Source organism: Oncorhynchus nerka, linkage group LG16, assembly GCF_034236695.1.
Source record: "Oncorhynchus nerka isolate Pitt River linkage group LG16, Oner_Uvic_2.0, whole genome shotgun sequence".
In the NCBI taxonomy this organism is placed as follows: domain Eukaryota; kingdom Metazoa; phylum Chordata; class Actinopteri; order Salmoniformes; family Salmonidae; genus Oncorhynchus; species Oncorhynchus nerka.
In genome coordinates, this window is record NC_088411.1 from 34,218,762 (window position 1) to 34,242,522 (window position 23,761).

Below are 23,761 nucleotides of genomic sequence, written 5' to 3' on the forward strand. Positions count from 1 at the left end.
TGACCCGCCAAACCAAGCTTCTTAACACCCGCCCGCACCAATGTGTCGGAGGAAACACTGCTCAACTGATGACTGAGGTCAGCCTGCAGGCGCCCGGCCCGCCTCAAGGAGTCGCAAGAGCGCAATGAGCCAAGTAAAGCCCCCCTGCCAAACCCTCCCCAGGCCCGGATGACGCTGGGCCAATTGTGCGCTGCCCTATGGGACTCCCGATCACGGTCAATTGTGATACAGCCCAGGATCAAACCCGGGTCTGTAGTGACACCTCTAGCTCTGCGATACAGTGCCTTAGACCGCTGCGCCACTCGGGAGGCCCAATCATTCCCCTTTTAAAAACAAAGATAAGATGTTGTGATTGTGAAAAGAAGCCGTGGTCTTGATAGTAGCGCTCACGATCATGGTTTTCTACCTCACTTTTATTACAGCAATATAGATTCTAGAGGCCAGCTACTCCATCAAAAGCCTTCGCTCCACAAATGCACTTAAAACTGAGTGCGAGTGGCAAATACAATGTCAAAAGACATGTTGCTATCATCTCTTAAATGGGGCCATTACTTTGTAGCATTACTTGATGATTACACTTCAGTCACTGTCAGAAAGGGAGCGAAAATTAGGGGTTTAAAGCCACAATAAGCCATTTCAAGAAGCCAGATCACACCAGATCCAATGCAGTACTTAACGTTCATCCAGGTTCCCAGGACGTCGAGAGATGCCTTCAATACATGCCACTAGGGGCAACGGTGAGCACTGTCACCATTAAGTAGGCTACCATCAAGAAGGCTCTGCAGGCTCCAAGGATCGTGGGGTTAATCCCCAGTGCTAGGGACCATTTTAACCTTACCCTAAAACCTTACCCTTTAACTTAACCAATCAGAATTAATGCCTAAATTTAACCGTTGAGTTGTTTCACAGGAGGTTGGCACCTTAATTGGGGAGGACAGGCTCGTGGTAATGGTTGGAGGGGAATAAGTGGAATGGTATCAAATACATCAAACATATGGTTTCCATGTGTTTGTTACCATTCCATTTACTCTGTCCAGACATTATTATGAGCCGTCCTCCCTTCAGCAGCCTCCACTGATTTTAACCCTATCCCAAATCTGTCAAAAATCGGTCGACGTCACCGGTCTTCTAGCCATCATTGATCCATTTTTTAATTTTCCATTGGTTTTGTCTTATCTTCCTACACACCTGGTTTCAATCCCATTCTTTACCTGTTGTGTGTTTAACCCTCTGTTTCCCCTCATGTCTTTGTCAGAGATTGTTTTATGTTCAGTATTCATGTTTTGTATTTGGTGTGCGACGGGTCCTCGTACCCACTTTGTTTTATTGTATTTCATGGTTTTGGAGTTTTGTGTTTTAAGTTATTAAACCTCTCCATTCCACCAAGTTTTGATTCTCCTGCGCCTGACTTCCCTGCCACCTATACACACGACTGTGACAAACTTAAAGGAGCAATCAGCAGTAGAAATAATAACAAAGCTTCTCAGAACTCCTGCCACCTATCATTTCAACCAAATGCCTGCAAGTCATACTAATGAAGACCTTTTATTGAAAAAAGACAAGTTGAATGCAAACTTTAATTACACATTTGTATGTCTAGTAACTGCCCCAATCTAATGTCTAGCCCCCTAATCTAATGTATAGGCCCCCTAATCTAATGTCTAGCCCCCCTAATATAATGTGTAGCCCCCTAATCTAATGTCTAGCTCTGTGGTAACGGTTTCTTCCTACGTTGTTGGCCAACTGTTCTGAGGGGTGTAAATGATTATTGAATCAAATAGATAATGGGGGATTAATTGACAACTGAATTGATAAATTCAGCACCAAATGAATTAAAACAGTGTAAATCATATAAAAGAAGAACCATTCAATGATTCCTTTTATCTCATGACCTTGGAATATTTAAAGTACATTTTAAATGTTCAGTTACAATTCCCACCATTTTTATCAATTTGAATCACTACAATAACATTTGCCGTGGTGGCAAATCAAATCCACTCAACTTTTATCATTGAGGTCCATATGGAGAATGGCTAAATATGTTTTCCTGTCTGGATTCAACCCAACCATTCAGGTCGCATATGGATTTTTACCAGAAGAAGAAAGCTGTATTTGTATTTATTGTGGATCCCCACTAGCAAGGCAGCAGCTACTCTTCCTGTGGTCCAGCAAATTAAGGCAGTTGTACCATTTAAAAAACATTCACAACAGATTTCACAAGACACTAAGTGGGTGCCCTCAGGCCACTAGTATACTACCAAATATCGACAACACAAAATCAACGTCAATAGTGTGTATGTTAATGTGTGTATGCATGTGTCTGTTCCGGGGTTTGTGTCTCTTCACATCAAATCAAATACTATGTAAATAGTCGTCTCAGCCAAAAAGGATATATGCTTGGTCCTAGGAACCTTTCATTTGATTTGAACTGTGTGTTCTCACATGTTAGCCCCTTGCTCTGTATTTCCTCTGTAGTCACAACAGCGGGTAAATACATGATTTAAAGGTTAAGGCAGGCATTTCCTACTTGCCAGTTAGGGCTCCTCTTGAAGGTTTAATTACTGGGACTATTGCCAAGGTCATACTGTCCTCGCAGATCATATTTCCCCCACTATGGGGCAATACTGCCAGTCATTTCACTGGGCCTGAGCTCACACAGGTATTTCTCCAGAGAATTCATGGCACATACCCTGACCAATACCAAACACCAACAAGAAACAGTAATAGATCATTCCCAGAAACAGACCACCCCTGTTGGTGTTCGTTATAGGTACAGTCACACATAACATCCACTATCGACTGGATGTTCACTTTACTTTAAACATTTCAAGATCAAGACCACAGAGAAAAGTGTACTTACATGGAATTGCTTGGAGATTATTTAACCCAGAATTGTAGATCTACATTATGGACAGCTAAGCAATTTTTAGTTTCAGGGGATATGGCATCTCCATTGAGGTTAGAACATAAACAAGTGGGTGTGTCACTTTGTCAAGAGTTTAATTACATCCAAACACTGCCCCTCCTTCAAAAGTAAATATACAAATATAACCATCTGCCAGCTGCTCGGTAAATACGCTGCTGAGACCAGTCTGTCTGTCATAACATGGTGGATATAGGGTTTGTACGCGCTCAAGACAATCACTTTCTTCGGCAAGAATAAGCTTTCCTATTTTAGAGAAAACGTCTCTGTGATCTCACTAGACATTTAGATTAACTCTCAATGCCATGGAGACCGTTGGTTGACTTTCCATTTAGGGTTCCATAAAGTTACATGGACCAAACACATTAGAATGCTGAGCTCCCGGCCTCCCGGGTGGCGCAGTGGTTAAGGGCACTGTACTGCAGCGCCAGCTGTGCCACCAGAGACCCTGGGTTCGCGCCCAGGCTCTGTCGTAACCGGCCGCGACCGGGAGGTCCGTGGGGCGACAAACAATTGGCCTAGCGTCGTCCGGGTTAGGGAGGGTTTGGCCGGTAGGGATATCCTTGTCTCATCGCGCACCAGCAACTCCTGTGGCGGGCTGGGCGCAGTGCATGCCAACCAAGGTTGCCAGGTGCACTGTGTTTCCTCCGACACATTGGTGCGACACATTGGTGCGGCTGGCTTACGGGTTGGATGCGCGCTGTGTTAAGAAGCAGTGTGTATTGGAGGACGCATGACTTTCAACCTTCGTCTCTCCCGAGCCCGTACGGGAGTTGTAGCGATGAGACAAGATAGTAGCTACTAAAACAATTGGATACCACGAAATTAGGGAGAAAAGGGGTAAAAAAAAATATATATATATTTTTTTTAAGAATGCTGAGCTCCCAACACGTGATGCTGACCACAACATAATAGATAAATGACTTTCTATACAGCATCTGTGCCAAGTAGAAAATGGCTGTCCCCAGCATGCAGACTGTGGTATGGGAGGCAAAACTCAATAAAGATCTATTCAATATTCAAGTGAGGCAGAAGTAAAGGAAATCATATTTTTTGGACTTTTGAGACATGTTTCTCTCAAAGCGCAATTCAGCATCTACTATTGAACAGGCCTTCACTAAGTATAGTTCTTTACAGCACAAATTGTTCCATCTGGTTTGAATCAATATCTCTTACTGTAGACACATGCTGAAAGGAGTACGAATATTGTTCTACCAATTCTTCCTGACCTATAGCCTCAAATGTACACAGCTGAGAAAGGAATTCCAACCGTACTACTTTAATTTAAAGCAAAGTAATGAACAACAGTTAGGCTAATGAAATTCACAAGCAATTGAATTCCATTCAATTAAAGAAAAGTAATTCATGTATTTAATTTCTGACACCCAATGAAATGCTCCCTCTTAACATCATCTCCAGCATCAACTCAACATCAACATATGTGAAAATGGCACGTTTCTGTCACAGATCCCTCGGGAACTGTCACTACCCACACCTGGTCCCATTTGATTAGTAATTGTATAAGTCTGCCCTTTGTTCACCATTGCCTGTTGGTTGTTGTTCCAATGTCCGTTGGTCGTGTGAGTACCTGTGCTGTGTTGTATTGGATTTCGTGCTGTGTGTATTGTGCAGATGATTATGGGTCTCGTCCCGTGTGGTATCATTGTGCTCTTGTGTTATTTACTTGAGGAAGTCCTTGCTCTTTTGTTTGGGTTTCAACCCTGTGTTTTGTATACGTGTTTGTTTGGTCTTAGTCCCTGTGCCTTTACACGGCATTTGGATAAAGATTTTTTATTTTTTTTACTTACCCATTCCTGCACCTGTTTCCTGATCCCTTCTACCAACGTGACAGTTTCTGTGTTTTGTAGTTTAAAAAGTTAGCGGTAGCAGTAGTAAACCACTGAAGAAGTTGCTAATGTGTAGCATGATTATTTTTGTTGTGATATGGCGACTAGTTAGTGAAGACTAGATGACATGTATCATAATGTACTGTACAGCAGTAACCTGTGTGCACGCAGTGTTAGAGCTGTCAAATGCATTGAAATGTTCAACCTCTCCTCTGTAATTCCCACATGTTTCAAGCTGACTACCATCGTTCCTGTCCCAAAAGACTCTATGGCATCTTGCCACAATGACTACCGCCCTGTAGCACTCACATCTGTACTAATGAAGTGCTTTGAAAGGCTGGTCATGGCACATATCATCTTCATTCCAGACACCCTAGACCTACTCTAATTCGTATGCCACCCCAACAGATCCACAGAGGACGCAATCTCAATCACACTCTACTCTGCCCTCTTCCACCTAGAAAAGAGGATTACCAATGTGATGATGCTGTTCATCGACCACAGCTGTGTTCAACACCATAGTGCCCTAAAAAGCTCATTAAGTTAAGGACTCTGGGACTAAACACCTCCCTCTGCAACTGGAACCTGGACTTACTGACAGGCCGCCCCCAGGTGGTAAGAGTAGGTAACAACACAACTGCCACGCTGATCCTCAACATGGTTGGCCCCCCAGGGGTGTGTCCTTAGTCACCGCCTGTACTCCGTTTACCCACGACAGTGGCCAAGCATGATTCCAACTCCCAAGTTTGCTGATAACACGACGGACGATGGTGACAAGCCTGATCACCAACAGTGAGACAGCATACAGGGAGGAGATCAGAGACCTGGCAGTGTGGTGCCAGGACAACAACCCCTCCCTCCACGTCAGTGTGGAGAGGGTCAAGCGCTTCAAGTTCCTCGCTGTCCACATCACCTAAAACGTATCATGGTTCTCTCACACCAGTACAGCCTTCCTTAGGAGGCTAATATGACTGGGCATGTCCCCTGAAATCCTTAAGAACTTTTACAGATGCTCCATCGAGAGCATTCTGACCTGTTGTATAACAGTCCGGTATGGCAACTGCAGAGGGTGGTGCGGACGGCCCAGCGCGTCACTGGGGGTGAGCTCCCAGCCATCCAGGATGTAGATGCTAGGCGGTGTCTGAGAAAGGCCTGAAAAATTGCCAAAGACTCCAGCCACCCGAGACGGGGACAGTTCCTCATGCTCCCGTCCTGCAGACGGTCCTGGTGCATCAAGACTCAGACCAACAGACTCCTAAACAACATTTAACCCCTGGCCATAAGACCGTTAACTGGCTAACAACTATGGCTTCCCCTTACACCTACGCTACTGCCTAGGCTTCTCCTGACACCTACGCTACTTTCTCCTAATCCCTACCTGCATGTACAGTACATATCTATCATTTGGTATTGGCACTGTAACCGTATATAGCATCCGCTATTTATTGTGTTTTCTTTATTTTTATATACACACACACACACAGTTGAATTCTGAAGTTTACATACACTTAGGTTGGAGTCATTAAAACTAGTTTTTCAACCACTCCACAAATGTGTTAACCAACTATAGTTTTGGCAAGTCAGTTGTGTCATGCACAAAGTAGATGTGCTAAGTTATTTTTCCAACAATTGTTTAGACAGTGAATTATAAGTGAAAAAATCTCTCACAATTTCAGTGGGTCAGAAGTTTACATACACTAAGTTGACTTCCTTTAAACAGCTTGGAAATCTCCAGAAAATGATGGCATGGCTTTAGAAGCTTCTTACAGTCTAATTGACATCATTGGAGTCAATTGGAGGTGTACCTGTGGATGTATTTCAAGGCCTACCTTCAAACTCAGTGCCTCTTTGCTTGACATTATGGGAAATCAAAAGAAATCAGCCAAGACCTCAGAAAAAAAATTGCAGGACTCCATATGTCTGGTTCATCCTTGGGAGCAATTTCCAAACGCCTGAAGATACCACTTTCATCTGTACAAACAATAGTACGCAAGTATAAACACCATGGGACCACGCAGCCGTCATTACGCTCAGGAAGGAGACGCGTTCTGTCTCCTAGAGATGAACGTACTTTGGTGCGGAAAGTGTGAATCAATCCCAGAACAACAAAGGACCTTCTGAAGATGCTGGAGGAAACCGGCACAAAAGTATCTATATCCACAGTAAAACGTGTCCTATATTGACACAACCTGAAAGGCCGCTCGGTAAGGAAGAAGCCACCGCTCTAAAAAAGCCAGACTATGGTTTGCAACTGCACATGGGGACAAATATCATACTTTTTGGAGAAATGTCCTCTGGTCTGATGAAACAAAAATAAAACTGTTTGACCATAATGACCATTATGTTTGGGGGAAAAAGGGGGATGCTTGCAAGGCGAAGAACACCATCCCAACTGTGAAGCACGGGGGTGGCAGTGTCATGTTGTGGGGGTGCTTTGCTGCAAGAGACTGGTGCACTTCACAAAATAGATGGCATCATGATGAAAGCAAATTGTGGATCTATTGAAGCAACATCTCAAGACATCAGTCAGGAAGTTGAAGCTTGCAAATGTGTCTTCCAAATGGACAATGACCCCAAGCATACTTTCAAATTCCAAACAAAGTCTAGGTATTGGAGTGGCCATCACAACGCCCTGACCTCAATCCCATAGAATATTTGTAGGCAAAACTGAAAAAGTGTGTGCGAGCAAGGATACCTACAAACCTGACTCTGTTACACCAGCTCTGTCAGGAGGAATGGGCCAAAATTCACCCAACTTATTGTGGGAAGCTTGTGGTAGGCTACCCAAAACGTTTGACCCAAGTTAAACAATTTAAAGGCAATGCTACCAAATACAAATTGAGTTTATGTAAACTTCTGACCCACTGGGAATGTGATGAAAGAAATAAAAGCTGAAATGAATCATTCTCTCCTTTTATTTGGACATTTCACATTCTTAAAATGGTGTTGATCCTATCTGACCTGAAACAGGGAATTTTTACTTGGATTAAATGTCAGACATTTTGAAACTGAGTTTAAATGTATTTGGCTAAGGTGTATGTAAACTTCTGACTTCAAGTGTTTGTGTGCAGTACCAGTCAAAAGTTTGGACACCTAATCATTCAAGGCTTTTTCTTTATTCTTACTATTTTATACATCGTAGAATAATAGTGAAGACACCAAAACAATGAAATAACACATGGAAGTAACCAAAAAGTGTTAAACCAATCAATATTTTTTAGATCTTCAAAGGAGCCACCCATTGCCTTGATGACAGCTTTGCACTCTTGGCTTTCTCTCAACCAGCTTCACCTGGAATGCTTTTCCAACAGTCTTGAAAGAGTTCCCACATATGTTGAGCTTTTACACCTGCATTGCTTGCTGTTTGGAGTTTTAGGCTGGGTTTCTGTACAGCACTTTGAGATATCAGCTGATGTACGAAGGGCTATATAAATACATTTGATTTGATTTGAGCACTTGTTGGCAGCTTTTCCTTCACTCTGTGGTCCAACTCATCCCAAACCATCTCAATTGGGTTGAAGTCAGGTGATTGTGGAGGCCAGGTCATCTGATGCAGCACTCCATCACTCTACTTGATCAAAAAGCCCTTACACAGCTTGGAGTTATGTTGGGTCATTGTCCTGTTGAAAAACAAATGATAGTCCCACTAAGCGCGCAAACCAGATGGGATGGTGTGTCGCTGCAGATTGATGTGGTAACTGTGCCTTGAATTCTAAATAAATCAGTGTCGCCAGCAAAGCACCCCCACACCATCACAAGTCTTCCTCCTTGCGTCACAGTGGGAGCCAAACATGCAGAGATCATCCGTTCACCTACTCTCTCACAAAGACACCTCGGTTGGAACCAAAAATCTCAAATTTGGACCTATCAGACCAATGGACAGATTTCCACAAGTCTAATGTCCATTGCTCGTGTTTCTTGACTCAAGCAAGTCTCCTTCTTTTTGGTGTTATTTAGTGGTGGTTTCTTTTCAGCAATTCGACCATGAAAGCTCCTCTGAACAATTAATGTTGACATGTGTCTGTTACTTAAACTCTATGATGCATTTATTTGGGCTGCAATTTCTAAGACTGGTAACTCTTAACAAACTTATCCTCTGCAGCAGAGGTAACTCTGGGTCTTTCTTTCCTGTGGCAGTCCTCATGAGAGCCAGTTTCATCATAGCGCTTGATGGTTTTTCCAGATTGACTGACCTTCATTTCTTAAAGTAATGATGGACTGTATCTCTTTGCATATTTCAGCTGTTCTTTCCATAATATGGACTTGGTCTTTCACCAAATAGGGATATCTTCTGTATACCCCCCTACCTTTTCACAACACAACTGATTGGCTCTAACAAGTTAAGAAATTCCACAAATTAACTTTAACTATGAACACCTGTTAATGTAAATGCATTCCAGGTGACTACCTCACGAAGCTGGTTGAGAGAATGCCAAGAGTGTCATCAAGGCAAAGGGTGGCTACTTTGAAGAATCTAAAATATTAAATATATTTTGATTTAAGACTTTTGTGGTTACTACTTGATTCCATATGTGTTATTTCATAGTTTTTATGTCTTCACTATTATGCAATGTAGAAAATAGTTTTTTAAATGTAAAAACTGTAATGATTAAGTGTGTCAAATTGACTGGTACTGTATGTATTTATTAGTTGTAGTATATTGATTACTGCACTGTTGGTTAGAGCTTTCAAGTTAAGCCTTTCACTGTAATTCGCATGTAACAATATATCTTGAATTTAAGTCTTCCCCAAACAAAGCAGTATGCTGTGTGTCGCAAATGAGAGTGCATGGGGGGGGAGGGGCTTTTTCAAACAAGGTCATTGGCAGCACAACCCTTAAGAAAAAAGATTACAGTCACAGTGCAGTTAGAGTGCAATATAACTACAGTATGCTGCAATTACTGCACCCAAAATACCACAGTCGATTGCAGTTACTGCGGTTTCAAAACTGCAGTCTTTTTTGTAAGGGAAACACCTTACACACTACTAGGTGTTGCATTCCTGCCATAATATGTAAAACCTCTGCAATATGACTAAGCTGCTACTTCCTTTTTCTTTACTGAATTAAAATATTGATTCCCTTCTTACCTTTCCCTGGCTCTCATTTGAGCTGTCACGCTTCTCCACATCTAGGCATTGTTTATGTCCAGGTAAAGGTGAACTGCTCTCAGGGTTACAGAGGTCCATTCGGCTACACACTATAATTCAGATTAAGCAACTTTTCCATATGGAGTCCTAACATGTATTACCCTGTGATAAGTGCCGAGCAGCGCTGGCTTCCATTTATAGACACACAAAGCCACAAATAGCTTTCAGACGGCATCCAGCCTGCAGGGCACCGATAACTATAATGATCATGCCATCGCTAGCAACTGTGCTCTGTGCCCCCGGGAATGCATGGCCACAATTGTATTTGCTCTTCTCTCAGTTCAAATTTGTCCGAGGGGGTCCCTGGAGCGGCGGTCTCCGGTGTAATGATGACCAAGGACGAGTGTTTTCACCCACTTCCCCACAGTTCTTTATATACAGTAAGTCTGTTCCCATTAAACAGTTATAGACAATTGCATTAAGAATAGTGTAGAGCAGGGGTACTCAAATCTTACCCTACGAGGTTTTCTGTTCTACCTGATCATGCATTAAGAATAGTGTAGAGCAGGGGTACTCAACTCTTACCCTACGAGGTTTTCTGTTCTACCTGATCATGCATTAAGAATAGTGTAGAGCAGGGGTACTCAACTCTTACCCTACGAGGTTTTCTGTTCTACCTGATCATTTCTAACACACACCAGGTGACCCTGGTCTAAATCAGTCCCTGATTAGAGGGGAACAATGAACAATGCGGTGGAACTGAGGTCCAGAGTTTAGTTTGATGGGTGTAGAGGAATGGTCTTAATTTGGAGCACTACTTGTTAATTCTTAGTCAACAAAAAAACTATAAGAGTTACAATTGTCATTTCAAAGGCAATTGAGTTATTGAAATGACAGGGCGATGCAGTCTCTGAGAAGAGTAATTATTTTATTAAACAAAAGATTTATTAAGAAATAACCAGGACAAAGCAATGAATCTTATAGGATGAATAAATAGTGTAAACAATTCAGAATAGAAAGGGAATGGGATGAAGGTTAAAAGGTTTTGTCTATTCTACAGCATTTTGCTTAAAAGGATAAAAGCAGGACGATTATTTGAATGTCCTAAAACTAACAAAGACTGGTATTTCTAAGAGAAATAAAAATAGCCTAATAATAGAGTAACGGGTACAGATTTAAACGCTCAGTCAAATCGCTATTTATTTTATGTTCGTATTCTTATCTTGTATTATTTCTTATTGTAGAGAAGGAACCTGCAAGTAAGTATTTCGTTGGACGGCGTATACCATGTGTATCCTGTACATATGACGAATAGAACTTGAGCTCAAGCTGGATACTCTTACGTTTAGTCTGCCTGCACTCAACGGTCTTCAGAGAACTCTCCATGCATGCAGAGTCCAAAACAAAGCTGTTCAGAAGTCCAGTTTTCCCCGGTAGGTAGCCTAGAATCGTTCTTGATTCTTAATGACCACAACCACGTCTGGTCACTGATCCTGAACACAGGGACTGGTGTTCACACGTTCAGTTTATAATCCTGGGACAGGAAGAGGTGAGGTCTCCGGTCAGGAGAGCTGCGATTGGTTCAAGTGACTGAAAGGTTCCAGGGGCTGAGTCCTCTACCATTCATCGCCTGCATTGTTCTGTGTCATTCTACAGGGTTTCAGTTCATCAATGTTCACATGAATGCGAGAGTACTTTATACACTTTCATAAATTCTTTAAGGGCAGAAAATCATCACAGCACACATTCCAGAACTGTCTTATTACACACATCTCAACACTTTTAACCCTGTCATTTTAACCCTGTCATTTTCAGTCTGTTTACACTGTTTGCTTGAGGGAAAAAAGGAGTTTGAGGTACTTCGTGTGCAGTCCATTGATTCCAATAGAGAATCTCATTGGCTGAGCCGTAGTCATCTTCATCGAGGACCCTGCTGTGTTGGTCTCCTGTCTGACTACCGTTTGGTTCAATAAGGCTGATTGTCCTGAACATTATCTTGTGCTGGTAGGTGTGAAATAGGCATAAGGGGGAGGACTACTCCTGCTAGGAACTTGTTGTCCCCCTCTTCCTGTGTTGTCTAGCCAGTGAAGAGGGGTCCTTGCACATTCTCCTTGTGGTTGACATCTGTCTGGTGAAGATGTGTGAAGCATAGAAATAGAAGGAATAGAATTGGAATCTCTAACCCTGGCAATTTGACTGGTAAACAATTGATTTTGTAATTTCAGTTGAGTTGACTCAACAAATCACAGCACAGATCAAACGGTACACTTCCTGATTTTCATTCCTGACATTGGTACACTCAATGGCTGCCAGTCTACCGTTTTTGCCATCATTGACTTGAACGGGGGAGTCCGTTCTATTTCTATGGTGTGAAGTTGACGCTCGCTCCTCTACATCTCCCCCCTGTTGGCCATCCTTCGAGGGCTGGACCATTAAAGCTGATGGACAAATATGGCGGTGTTGCTACAACGGCAACCTTTCTGTAGCCACTTTTCCAGTGCAATTTGTACACACTGAAATCTTATGATCCACTTGGTCGTGTATGTTGAAGGGTGCATTCATTTCTTTCCACTGTGTTATAGTCTGAGCATGCAGAGAACCAAGTTAAATGGAATGGAATGCTGGTAATTCAGATATGATTGACGCTTAAAGTGAGCACCTTAGAAAGCTGACGTAATATCTTTGTCAGGCTGGCTGGCTTCCAGTTGCATCCTGCCTGTATTTTGTTGAAGCACGTTTGGTAGCAATTACAGCCTTGAGTCTTCTTGGGTATGAAACTACAAGCTTGGCACACCTGTATTTGGGGAGTTTCTCCCATTCTTCTCTGCAGATCCTCTCAAACTCTGTCAGGTTGGTTGGGGAACACAGCTATTTTCAGGTCTCTCCAGAGATGTTCGATCTGTTTCAAGTCTGGGCTCTGCATGGGCCACTCAAGGACATTCAAAGACTTGCCCCAAAGCCAGTGTCTTGTCTGTGTGCTTAGGGTCATTGTCCTGTTTGTAGGAGAACCTTCACTTCATTCTGAGGTCCTGAGCGCATATCATTTCATCCATTTTAGAAGAAGGCTGTAACGTAACAAAATGTGGAAAAAGTCAAGGTGTCTGTATTTTCCGAACGCACTGTACAATTTTTGGATGACAAATTAACAAGAGGGTTTTCCTTCAACACATGATTGACTAAATAATGAATGCAGAAGGGAGTGTGATTTATTGTGGTCTATTGCTGCAGACTGTATGTATGAGCAGAAGCCTTACCTTACCCCCCCCCATTTTAAAATACCTGTCTGACTCTGCCCTTCCAGATTTCGGCAGATAGCAGGCCTATTTATCTACCCATGAAGCAAGCCAAATCGCCCTGAAGCTTGAAAGTAAATCGAAGCAGCAGACTGGTGCTCCTGACTGAGTATTCTGAATGTGTTAGGCCTCTTAAAACACGTTTGTTCTCGGTTTGGGAGTAGGTTAAGTCTGTCTGCCTGTCTTTCTGTCTGCGTGTCTGTCTGGGTTACTGTCTACCTGCTAGTATGTATGTCTCCCCTGCCCAACCGGCTTGTCTGTCTGACTTCTGACAAGCCAATGAAAGCAGACCTTGGGAGGTCAGTCTAATCCCCTAAGTGTGCCACATTTCTCCTTTATCACAGCTGTCCCTGTCCATCTCTGCTCAACCATCTCCCTGCCTCCTCCTGTATGGGACTGGGACTGCAATACAACAAGCAAGGGAGCTGGTGGCCTGCCACTTATGTCATAATAATTGTGTTTATATGTGCAATGACAGATATCTGCAGACAATGTTTAATGCCACACATAGTGTTTTACTTCAAAATCAGTGTTTTTCTTTCAGTTTGATTTTGATCTTTCATCATATATACATGGTGTAGAGGGGGAGGGATCACCAGACAATCACCAGACAATCACCAGACAATCACCAGACAATCACCTAAAGATCAAAGTGAGTAATGTGCAAGCCAGGAGACTCAACATGACCTCTTAATGATTCGTAGCAAAGCTTAATGAATCACAACATAACTTGCCTTTTGATTTTGTAAACAAGACTAGCGAGAGAGCTAGTGAACAGGCTTTGAGTAAGCCTCCCTCTGAGTCAAATGTGAAGGAACTCTTTTTGTAGCACTTAAGGGGAAATCTGCAGTTGCTACATCCATTTTCTGACATATAGAATTAATGATAGGTACCCATTGATTCTTGAAGAATATATAACTTATAAATGCCTCATGAAATTAGTTCAACTGTCGTACCCCATCAGAACCCAAAATATAATATTGTTTACTCCATGTTTGTCAACAAAGTAAAAATAAACAAACACTTTATAGCCTCAAAACATGATTAAAACTATCATTGTCATGGATGTCCAGTCCTCTGTCTATGAATTTGAGTGGTTTCTCCAGGCCCATCCCTCAGCTTTTTCAAGAAAGTGGCGGGGAAAATGCTTTGTTATTGTTTCAACTGCTGATTGCCACTTTAAAATAATATTTTAATGGTCCCAGCTACTCAGAATCCTTGGAACGTCCCCCCGTTGAATTTGAAATGTAAAATGGTTAGGTAAGGGTTAAGGTTAGGGTTTAGGGTATGGCTGTCCCAAGGATCCCGGGTAGCACTGGATTAACCAAATGTTTTGCCTAAATCAAACAGAATGGTCATTTTTGGGAACATGCTGACAGAATAACATAGGCCGACTAAATTATTTTCATCCAAGAAAGTTGGTTAAAAGTAATTTAAGTAACTTGTATCTGCTCATGCGTGTTGCCAAAAGGGTCTGATTAAATATCTTGCTTTAAGCAAAAGTAGACATTATTTATTCATTGAATCTTAACCGTATCTTTCTCCTATAGCACGTGCCCACATTCCTCAATTGGTGATCTATGCTGCAGCCCTATATTCCTCATGACTGTCATGTCTGGCTGAAGGTCCTGTGGGCTCAGGGAAATGTTTTTTTTTAAAGTTAATCTATTTTTAAGTGCTGCTGTAATTAAAGTAATCAACATGTTATAAAAAGAAAGGGTTTCCTGGTTTGTGAATTAATTAGTGAGTAGGTAGGTACCATAAATCAATGGCTTCTTGGAAATAATTGTGTATATTACAGATTATGGGTATATGATTGATGTATTTCACTGGGCTGAGGTAATTTCTAATCCTACCTGAATGTATTCCCATGTGTATCAGAGTGAAACCCTGCCTGTATTCCCTCAAACACTTACGGTTATGCTGCAAGAAAACAATGTCATGTGTATGCTGCAAGAAAAAATAAAGAATTGTGTGTACTCAACAAAACCAGTGTGAACAAACAACTATACTGAATTATTAACATGCTTTCTTGCTCTCCAGGAAGGCTGTTTCCAGGAAACCAGTTGTTGGTTGTCTTCTCTTGAGCCACATGCAGACATTTTCTTTTTCATTATTTGCACACAAGAAAAGACAAAACAATGCCAGTTTTAAAAGACAAGTGCAGGAGAGGTAAAAGAAAATAAACCGAGCATCTTGTAAAGGAACCTTTAAAAAATATTGAAAAATGAAAATGTATATCCTGATTATTAAAACACAGGATTTACACCAATACAAATAAAAGATTTAGGTCAAATGCTTAATCAACAGTGACAGATACTGTAGGCAGACAATTATTGGGATGAGTCATTGTATGAATGTCCAGTTGATATTTGTTTTATTTTGTATTTGAAGGACTTGACGTTTCAGTTCGAGGTGGTCTGGGAGAAAGTTCTTTAAGTGATGCAAAATTGACCCAATCTTGTACGGAGAAAAAGTGGTGTCTGGAGCAATGTTCCCTCCAAATTGTCACGGCACTGAGCAAATTTCAGGTCTGCTGAGCGTAAACTTGAACGTTGTGAAAATTCTCTGCAACTTCCAGAGCGTGTTTACTGTGAACACCAAGGCTGTAAACACAAGCACCTTTGGAAGCGATGACAGCATTGTCTTCTTGGGTATGACGCTACAAGTTTGGCACACCTGTATTTGGGGAGTTTCTCCCATTCTTCTCTACAGATCTTCTCAAAGTCTGCCAGGTTGGATGGGGAGCGTTGCTGCACAGCTATTTTCAGGTCTCTCCAGAGATGTTAGATCAGGTTCAAGTCAGGGTTCTGACTGGGCCACTCAAGTACATTCATAGACTTGTCCCGAAGCCACTCCTGCCCTGTGTTGGCTGTGTGCTTAGGGTCATTGTCCTGTGGGAAGGTTAACCTTTGCCCCAGTCTGAGGTCCTGAGCGCTCTGGAGCAGGTTTTCATCAAGGATCTCTCTGTACTTTGCTCTGTTCATCTTTGCCTCAATCCTAAATAGTCTCCCAGGCCCTGCCCCTGAAAAACATCCCCACAGCACGATGCTGCCACAACAATGCTTCACCGTAGGGATGGTGCCAGGTTTCCTCTAGACGTGACGCTTGGCATTCAGGCCAAAGAGTTTAATCCTGTTTCATCAGAATCGTGTTTCTCATGGTCTGACAGTGTGTAGGTCCCTTTAGGCAAACCTCAAGCACGCTGTCATGTGCCTTTTACTGAGGAGCGGCTTCTGTCTGTTCACTCTACCATAAAGACCTGATTGGTGGAGTCCTGCAGAGATGGTTGTCCTTCTGGAAGGTTCTCCCATCTCCACAGAGAAACTCTAGAGCTCTGTCAGAGTGACCATTGGGTTTTTGGTCACCTGACACAATCCTGTCTTGGAGCTCTATGGACAATTCCTTCAACAGTCAACTGTGGGACTTTTGTGACGACCCTCCCACTCTTGTCTGCCGTAGTCTGTCTTTGTTCTTGTTTCCTTATTAGGATGCCGGTGGGCGGAGTGCAGAGGGTCGTCAGCTACATGGGAAACACCTGGGCCAGGTGACTCCCAGGATAAATAGACCTCTTCCACATTCATGGAGGAGACTCTCTCCATGCAGACACCTTTGTAGATTGTGTTGTGGTTCTTGGTGGCCTTTTGTTTGTTTGCTTTGGCACCTTTCAACACCCTGCTTTATCACATTCATGCATGCAAAACACTCACTTACACTACTGATTACTGATTACACACACCATTGTATATTATACTTAGTTATTTAGTTAATAAATATGTTTTGCTACTCCTTATCTCCACGTTGTCTCCCTTTGTTACGGGCTTTGAGTCGGTTCGTGACAAGTGGGGGCTCATCCGGGATATTTGAACTATTGTTTTGGGAGACCGTGAAGGTGAATATTTTGTTTGAGTTTGATAGGCCCAGTATTGGTTGCCTTTGTTGTTTGGTTTGTGTGCTGTGTTGGAGAGTATAATGGTTAGTTTCCAGGCCCTGCCTAGCCTGAACTCTTGTTCTACTTTCTGTTGGGACGTCAGTCTGAGGTGAGTAATCTGCTGTGTACCTCGGTGGGAGATTTGGGTAGGGTAGTGGAACTTGCTACCCGGAGCTATAGCCTTTTTCCCCTGATAGGTTTAGCGACGTGTTTAATTTTTGGAATATGTTGGGCATGGTTAATGTTTGTTATTTTTGTGTGGTGTCTGTGGACTGAGCAGTTGTCTGGGGCACATCCGTGGCTTGGTGGAATTTGCCAGCATGCTGGGGAGTTCTATTTCCTTGCCAGCGGGCTACAGTGCGTAATTCCCACCGCAAATCTGCACGAAGACTAGGGTTGAGTTATTGTAGGTTTTGGGGAAGCTCCGTATCTCATCTCTCTTCTGTGGTGCTCAGGGTGATTGTCAATTCTCGGGTTGTGGTCTGGTGTGCTCAGCAGAAGGGAAGAGCGAGAATTTTTTTGTGTGATTATGGCGTCTTATGTAGATAAGTTTATTCGCTCTCCATCAGAGGAATTGTTAGATTTAGGTATGAAAGAACAGCTGTTAAAGGTCGCGGAACACTACAAGGTTGAGATTAGTGATAAACGTCTAAAGAATTATATTAGGTTGATATTGAAGGCCAATCTGATGGAGAGTGGTATTCTTGAAGTTACCACCGGGCCAGCCTCTGCTGAGGATTTGTCATCTCCCATAATGTTACAATGGCCATTCCATCGGTTAGTCCTAGTAGCCTTCTTTTTGAACAGCAGAAAGAACTGCTTTTGTTACAGCTGGAGCATGATCGTGAGAAGCGAGAGCATGATCGGCAGCATGATCGTGAGAAGCTAGAGCATGATCGTGTAAAATATGAAAAGGAATTGGCATTTAAACAAGATATGGAGCGTGCTAAAATCAAGTTGCAACAAGAACGTATAGAGTTGGTTAGGGAAGGAAAGATCTCAGGGGAGAGTTTGTTTTGGGAAGGTGACCCAGATTTACCTAGGGGTAGTTCCGCTTTTGGTCGTGCCCAGAGACATTTGATATTGTTGGGAACTTACGGTTATTGCCTCGGTTTAATGAAAGGGACCCCGAGACATTCTTTTCGTTGTTTGAGCCGGGTTGCTGACGCTAGAGTTGGCCTGATTCTGACCGCACTTTAATGTTGCAGTGTGTGCTGACTGGTAAAGCGCAGGAAGCATATTCAGCTCTTAGTGTACACGACAGTGCCAGTTATGATAAAGTTAAAACAGCTGTGTTACAGATTTATGAATTGGTCCCTGAGGCTTACACGCCAACGATTTATAACTTTAAAAGGGATGATAACCAGACTCATGTTGAGTTTGCGCGACAGTTATCTTTACAGTTTAATCGCTGGTGTTCCGCCTCTGCAGTTGTGACTTTCCAAGGGCTGTGTGATCTGATTATGTTAGAGCAATTTAAGGACACAATTCTGATCGTCCACGTATATTAATGAACAGAAAGTAAAGAAGGTTGCTGAAGCTGCGGTTTTGGCGGACGAGTATGTGTTGACTCACAAAAGTGTCTTTGCAGAGCCCCGTATTCGGAAAGAGTGGGGCGTTCGGATAGATTTGGGCTTCGCTCACCGAGATACTTTGGTTCTCGGGCAGAGTTCTATTCAACTAGGGTTGAACCTGACTCCCATGGTAAAGCTGACTTTGGGCAGGAGTGTCACTACTGTCAAGGTTCAGGTCATTGGAAAAACGAATGTCCACTTCTCAGGTCAAGGGGTGCTTACGCTAAATCTAAGCCTACTGCGTTAGCTGCACCTGTTCCACATCAGTTTATTCATGACTCATTACCTCAGGCCCAGGAGAATGTGAAAGTCCATATTGATCCAGACTATTTACCTTTCATTACGGAAGGTTTTGTGTCTATGTTAGGAAGTAAAGACCTTGTGCCAGTGAAGATCCTGAGAGACACAGGTGCCTCTGAATCATTTGTGTTGGAGTCTGTGTTACCCTTTTCTGCTGAGACTGATTTAGTGTTCTAATTAGGGAATAGGTTTGAACACTCTGTCAGTTCCATTGCATAAACTGATGTTGGATTGTGGGCTGGTGAAGGGTGAAGTTGTTGTGGGTGTGCGTCCTTCGTTGCCTATTGAGGGTATCGATGTTATCCTTGGGAATAACTTGGCTGGTGAGCGTGTATGGCCTGTCGTGTTTCCATCTCCAGTGGTTTCCACTAAGCCGTCATTTGTTGGGATTCCTGATGAGTGTACAGAGTTTCCCAGAGGTGTTCTCTGCGTGTGCAGTGACACGTTCTATGAGCCGTGGCGAACTGGTCACTGCGCCGACTAATGATAATAATACAAAGTATGTCACTGTTTTCCCTGTTATCCCGTTATCTGTAACCCGCTCAGATCTAATCAATGCGCAACGGGATGACCCCACGTTGGAAGAGTTGCGTGATCAAATTGTGCCTATAGAACAGTTGGGAGATGTCGCCCATGGCTATTTTCTCCAAGAGGATGTCCTGATGAGAAAGTGGGTGTCTCATGATAGTGTTTTTCTGGGGGAGGCAATTAGTCAGGTTGTTGTACCAGTTAAGCTTCATGAGTTGGTGTTGGAAACTTCTCACAGCGACGTTGCTGGACATATGGGGGTGAGGAAAACCTACAATCGCATATTAAGACATTTCTTTTGGCCTAGATTAAAGAGGGATGTTTCTGATTTTATCAACTTGTCACACCTGTCAATTAACTGGTAAGCCTAATCAAGCTATTAAAACAGTACCATTGTTTCCTATTCCTGTACTCAGCCAACCTTTTGAGTATCTGATTATTGACTGTGTGGGTCCTCTGCCTCGTTCTAAAAAGGGTAGCAGTTACCTGTTCACTGTGATGTGTCAGACCACTAGGTTTCCTGCTGCCTATCCTCTCCGATCTATCACGACTAAATCGGTGTTAAAAGCTTTGATTCAGTTTCTCTCATTGTTTGGAATCCCAAAGGTCATTCAGAGTGATCAAGGATCTAATTTTACCTCTAATCTGTTTGGTCAGGTTCTTCAACAGCTCCATATTAAACACAATTTGTCTAGCGCCTATCACGCGCAAAGTCAAGGAGCACTGGAACGTTTCCATCAAACACTTAAGTCTTTGTTGAGAGCTTATTGTACTGAGATGGATAAGGATTGGGAGGAGGGGTTGCCTTGTTTACGGTTAGCCGCTAGGGAAGTTTCACAGGAGAGCACAGGTTTCAGTCCAAATGACCTTGTGTTTGGACATAGGGTGCGTGGACTTTTATCTGTTCTCCAGGATGACTGGAAGTTTCCCGAGCCTCCTCAGTCCCTGTTATCATATGTGTGTGATTTCCGGCGACGGCTGTACGCCGCTGGTGAAATGGCTAAAGAGAAGTTATCATCTTCACAGGAGAGGATGAAGGGCATATTTGATCGCCGAACTGAGCCTCGTCACTGTAGTCCAGGTGACCAGGTTCTTGCTCTGCTGCCAATTGTTGGTTCTCCTTTTCAAGCCAAGTTTCAAGGTCCATATACAGTGGTGCGCCAGTACACTGAGCAAAATTATCTAGTTGCCACTCCAGAACGGAGGAAAGCACACCAGCTGTGCCATGTAAATCTGTTAAAACCCTATTATGCACGTTCCTCTGAGACTGAACAGTGGGATTCTACAGAGGACGGTAAACCTGTTCTTTGGCTGATACCGTTGTTTCCTTGGGTTCTTGTCGTATAGATCTGTGCATGAGGAGGAAGATGTTCCTGGTCCTGACGATTGTATATTGCAGGGTAGATTGAAAAATTCAGAAACACTGGATATTTTAGACAGTCTTCTCACTCACCTACCTGTTGATGGGCGGAAAGAGATGGTTGGTCTGATTCAGAGATTTCCAGGTTTGTTTTCTGATACACCTACACGTACAAACTTAATAGAACATGATATTGACATTGGAGGTGCTGACCCCATTCGTCAGCGGTTCTATAGAGTTTCTTCAGAGAAACTACGTTGTCTGGATGCTGAGGTCAAGTACATGCTGGAGAGTAAGATAGCAGAGCCTTCTTTCTCCAGTTGGGCTTCTCCCTGTATCTTGATCAGGAAACCGGATGGAACAAACCGTTTTTGTACGGACTACCGTAAGGTAAACAGTGTCACAAAGCCAGATTCATTTCCTCTTCCTCGGATGGAGGACTGTGTTGATCAAGTCTGTGCAGCTAAGTTTGTGAGCAAATTTGACCTGTTAAAAGGCTATTGGCAGGTGCCACTGACGAGTAGGGCACGTGAAATCTATGAATCGTTGGAAGTGACTATGAATCGTTGTAAAAATTAAGAAGGACCCTGATGTTCTTTTCGTTGGAGCTTGTAGCTGTTGGTCTTTTGTGCCATGTTCCTGAATGTTTACGTGACTGACCATTGTTTCGGGTTGTCATGTTCTATCTTTCCTGTCTGTTCCCTCCTGGTCTTGTGTTCTTCTTTCCTCTTAAAATATTGCTTCCTATGCATAAAGGTTGCTGAGGTCTGGGGAGGAGGAGGTTGGTTGGTGCAGGTGGTGTGAACACATAACCCCTCGTCAATTTGGGACGCAGAGGCCTGTGTCAATTTGGGACGCAGGGGCCTGTGTCAATTTGGGACGCGGGAGGCTGGTATGTTGTTCCGGGGTCCTTGTTGGTCCCCGGTTTTATGGGGGGGAATGTGACGACCCTCCCACTCTTGTCTGCCGTAGTCTGTCTTTGTTCTTGTTTCCTTATTAGGATGCCGGTGGGCGGAGTGCAGAGGGTCGTCAGCTACATGGGAAACACCTGGGCCAGGTGACTCCCAGGATAAATAGACCTCTTCCACATTCATGGAGGAGACTCTCTCCATGCAGACACCTTTGTAGATTGTGTTGTGGTTCTTGGTGGCCGTTTGTTTGCTTTGGCACCTTTCAACACCCTGCTTTATCACATTCATGCATGCAAAACACTCACTTACACTACTGATTACTGATTACACACACCATTGTATATTATACTTAGTTATTTAGTTAATAAATATATGTTTTGCTACTCCTTATCTCCACGTTGTCTCCCTTTGTTACGGGCTTTGAGTCGGTTCGTGACACTTTATATAGACAGCTGTGTGCCTTTTTCAAATCATGTTGAATCAATTGAATTTACCACAGGTGGACTCCAAGTTGTAGAAAGATCTCAAGGATGATCAATGGAAACAGGATGCACATGAGTCTCATAGCGAAGAGTCTGAACTTACAGTACCAGTCAAACGTTTGGACACATCTACTCATTCAAGGGTTTTTCTTAATTGTAGAATAGTGAAGTAATAAAAACTATGAAATAACAGATCATGTAGTAACCAAAAAAGTTTAACACATCAAAATATATTTTATCTTTTAGATTCTTCAATGTAGCCACCCTTTGCCTTGATGTTAGCTTTGTACACTCCTGGCATTCTCTCAACCAGTTTCATCTGGAATGCTTTTCCAATAGTCTCGAAGGAGTTCCCACATTATGCTGAGCACTTGTTGGCTGCTTTTCCTTCACTCTGCATTCCAACTCATCCCAAACTATCTCGAATTGGGTTGAGATCTGGTGATTTGTTGAGGCCAGGTCATCTGATGCAGCACTCCATCACTCTACGTATTGGTCAAATAGCCCTTACACAGCCTGGAGGTGTGTTGGGTCATTGTCCTGTTGAAAAACAAATGATAGTGGGACTAAGTGCAAACCAGATGGGATGGTGCATCGCTGCAGAATGTTGTGGTAGCCATGCTGGATGTCATGGTGAAAGCACCAATTTGTAAGTCGCTCTGGATAAGAGCGTCTGCTAAATGACTTAAATGTAAATGTAAATGCTAGTTTCGTGTGATTTGAATTCTAAAATCAGTGTTACCAGCAAAGCACCCCCACACCATCACACCTCCTCCATGCTTCACGGTGGGAACCACACATGCGGCAATAATCCGTTCACCTACTCTGCGTCTAACAAAGACACAGCGGCTGGAACCAAAACTCTCGATTTCCCACTGGTCTAATGTCCAGTGCTCGTGTTCCTTGACACAAGCAAGTCTTCTTATTGATGTCCTTTAGTAGTGGTTTCTTTGCAGAAATTCAACCATGAAGGCCTGATTCACGCAGTCTCCTCTGAACAGTTGATGTTGATGTCTGTTACTTGAACGCATTTATTTGGGCTGCATTTTCTGAGGTTTGTAACTAATGAACTTATCCTCTGCAGCAGAGGTAACTCTGGGTCTTCCTTTCCTGTGGCGGTCCTTATAAGAGCCAGTTTCATCTTAGCGCTTGATGGTTTTTGCAACTGCACTTAAAAACGTTCATAGTTCTTGAACTTTTCCGTATTGACTGACCTTCATTTCTTAAAGTAATGATGTCTTTTCTCTTTGCATATTTGAACTGTTCTTGCCATAATATGGACTTGGTATTTTTCCAAATAGGGCTGTCTTCTGTATATCCCCCTCCCCTACATTGTCACAACACAACTGATGGGCTCAAACGCATTAAGGACAGAATTCCAAAAAATCGACTTAAAAAGGCACACCTGTAAAATTGAAATGCATTCCAAGTGACTACCTCATGAAGCTGGTTGAGAGAATGCCAAGAGTGTGCAAAGCTGTCAAATGCAAAGGGTAGCTACTTTGAAGAATGTCAAATATATAT

General features: G+C 42.9%; 1 protein-coding gene across 4 annotated transcripts in view; it reads right to left on the reverse strand.

The window, feature by feature from the left end:
• The window catches only part of mlip (muscular LMNA-interacting protein), a 47,397-nt gene extending 37,323 nt beyond the window's left edge, over positions 1–10,074 (reverse strand). For 2 of the 4 annotated variants that reach the window (XR_010459346.1, XM_065002641.1), the window contains exon 1: positions 9,859–10,043. Coding sequence is in view for 3 of the 4 variants with exons in the window: in XM_065002641.1 (XP_064858713.1) it covers positions 9,859–9,957 (99 nt within the window). In the remaining variant the exon portion in view is untranslated. Of the gene's footprint in view, positions 1–9,858 lie in introns of all 4 variants that reach the window. The other 2 variants (XM_029685429.2, XM_029685428.2) reach the window with 2 other exon arrangements.
• Positions 10,075–23,761: the final 13,687 nt, after the last annotated feature.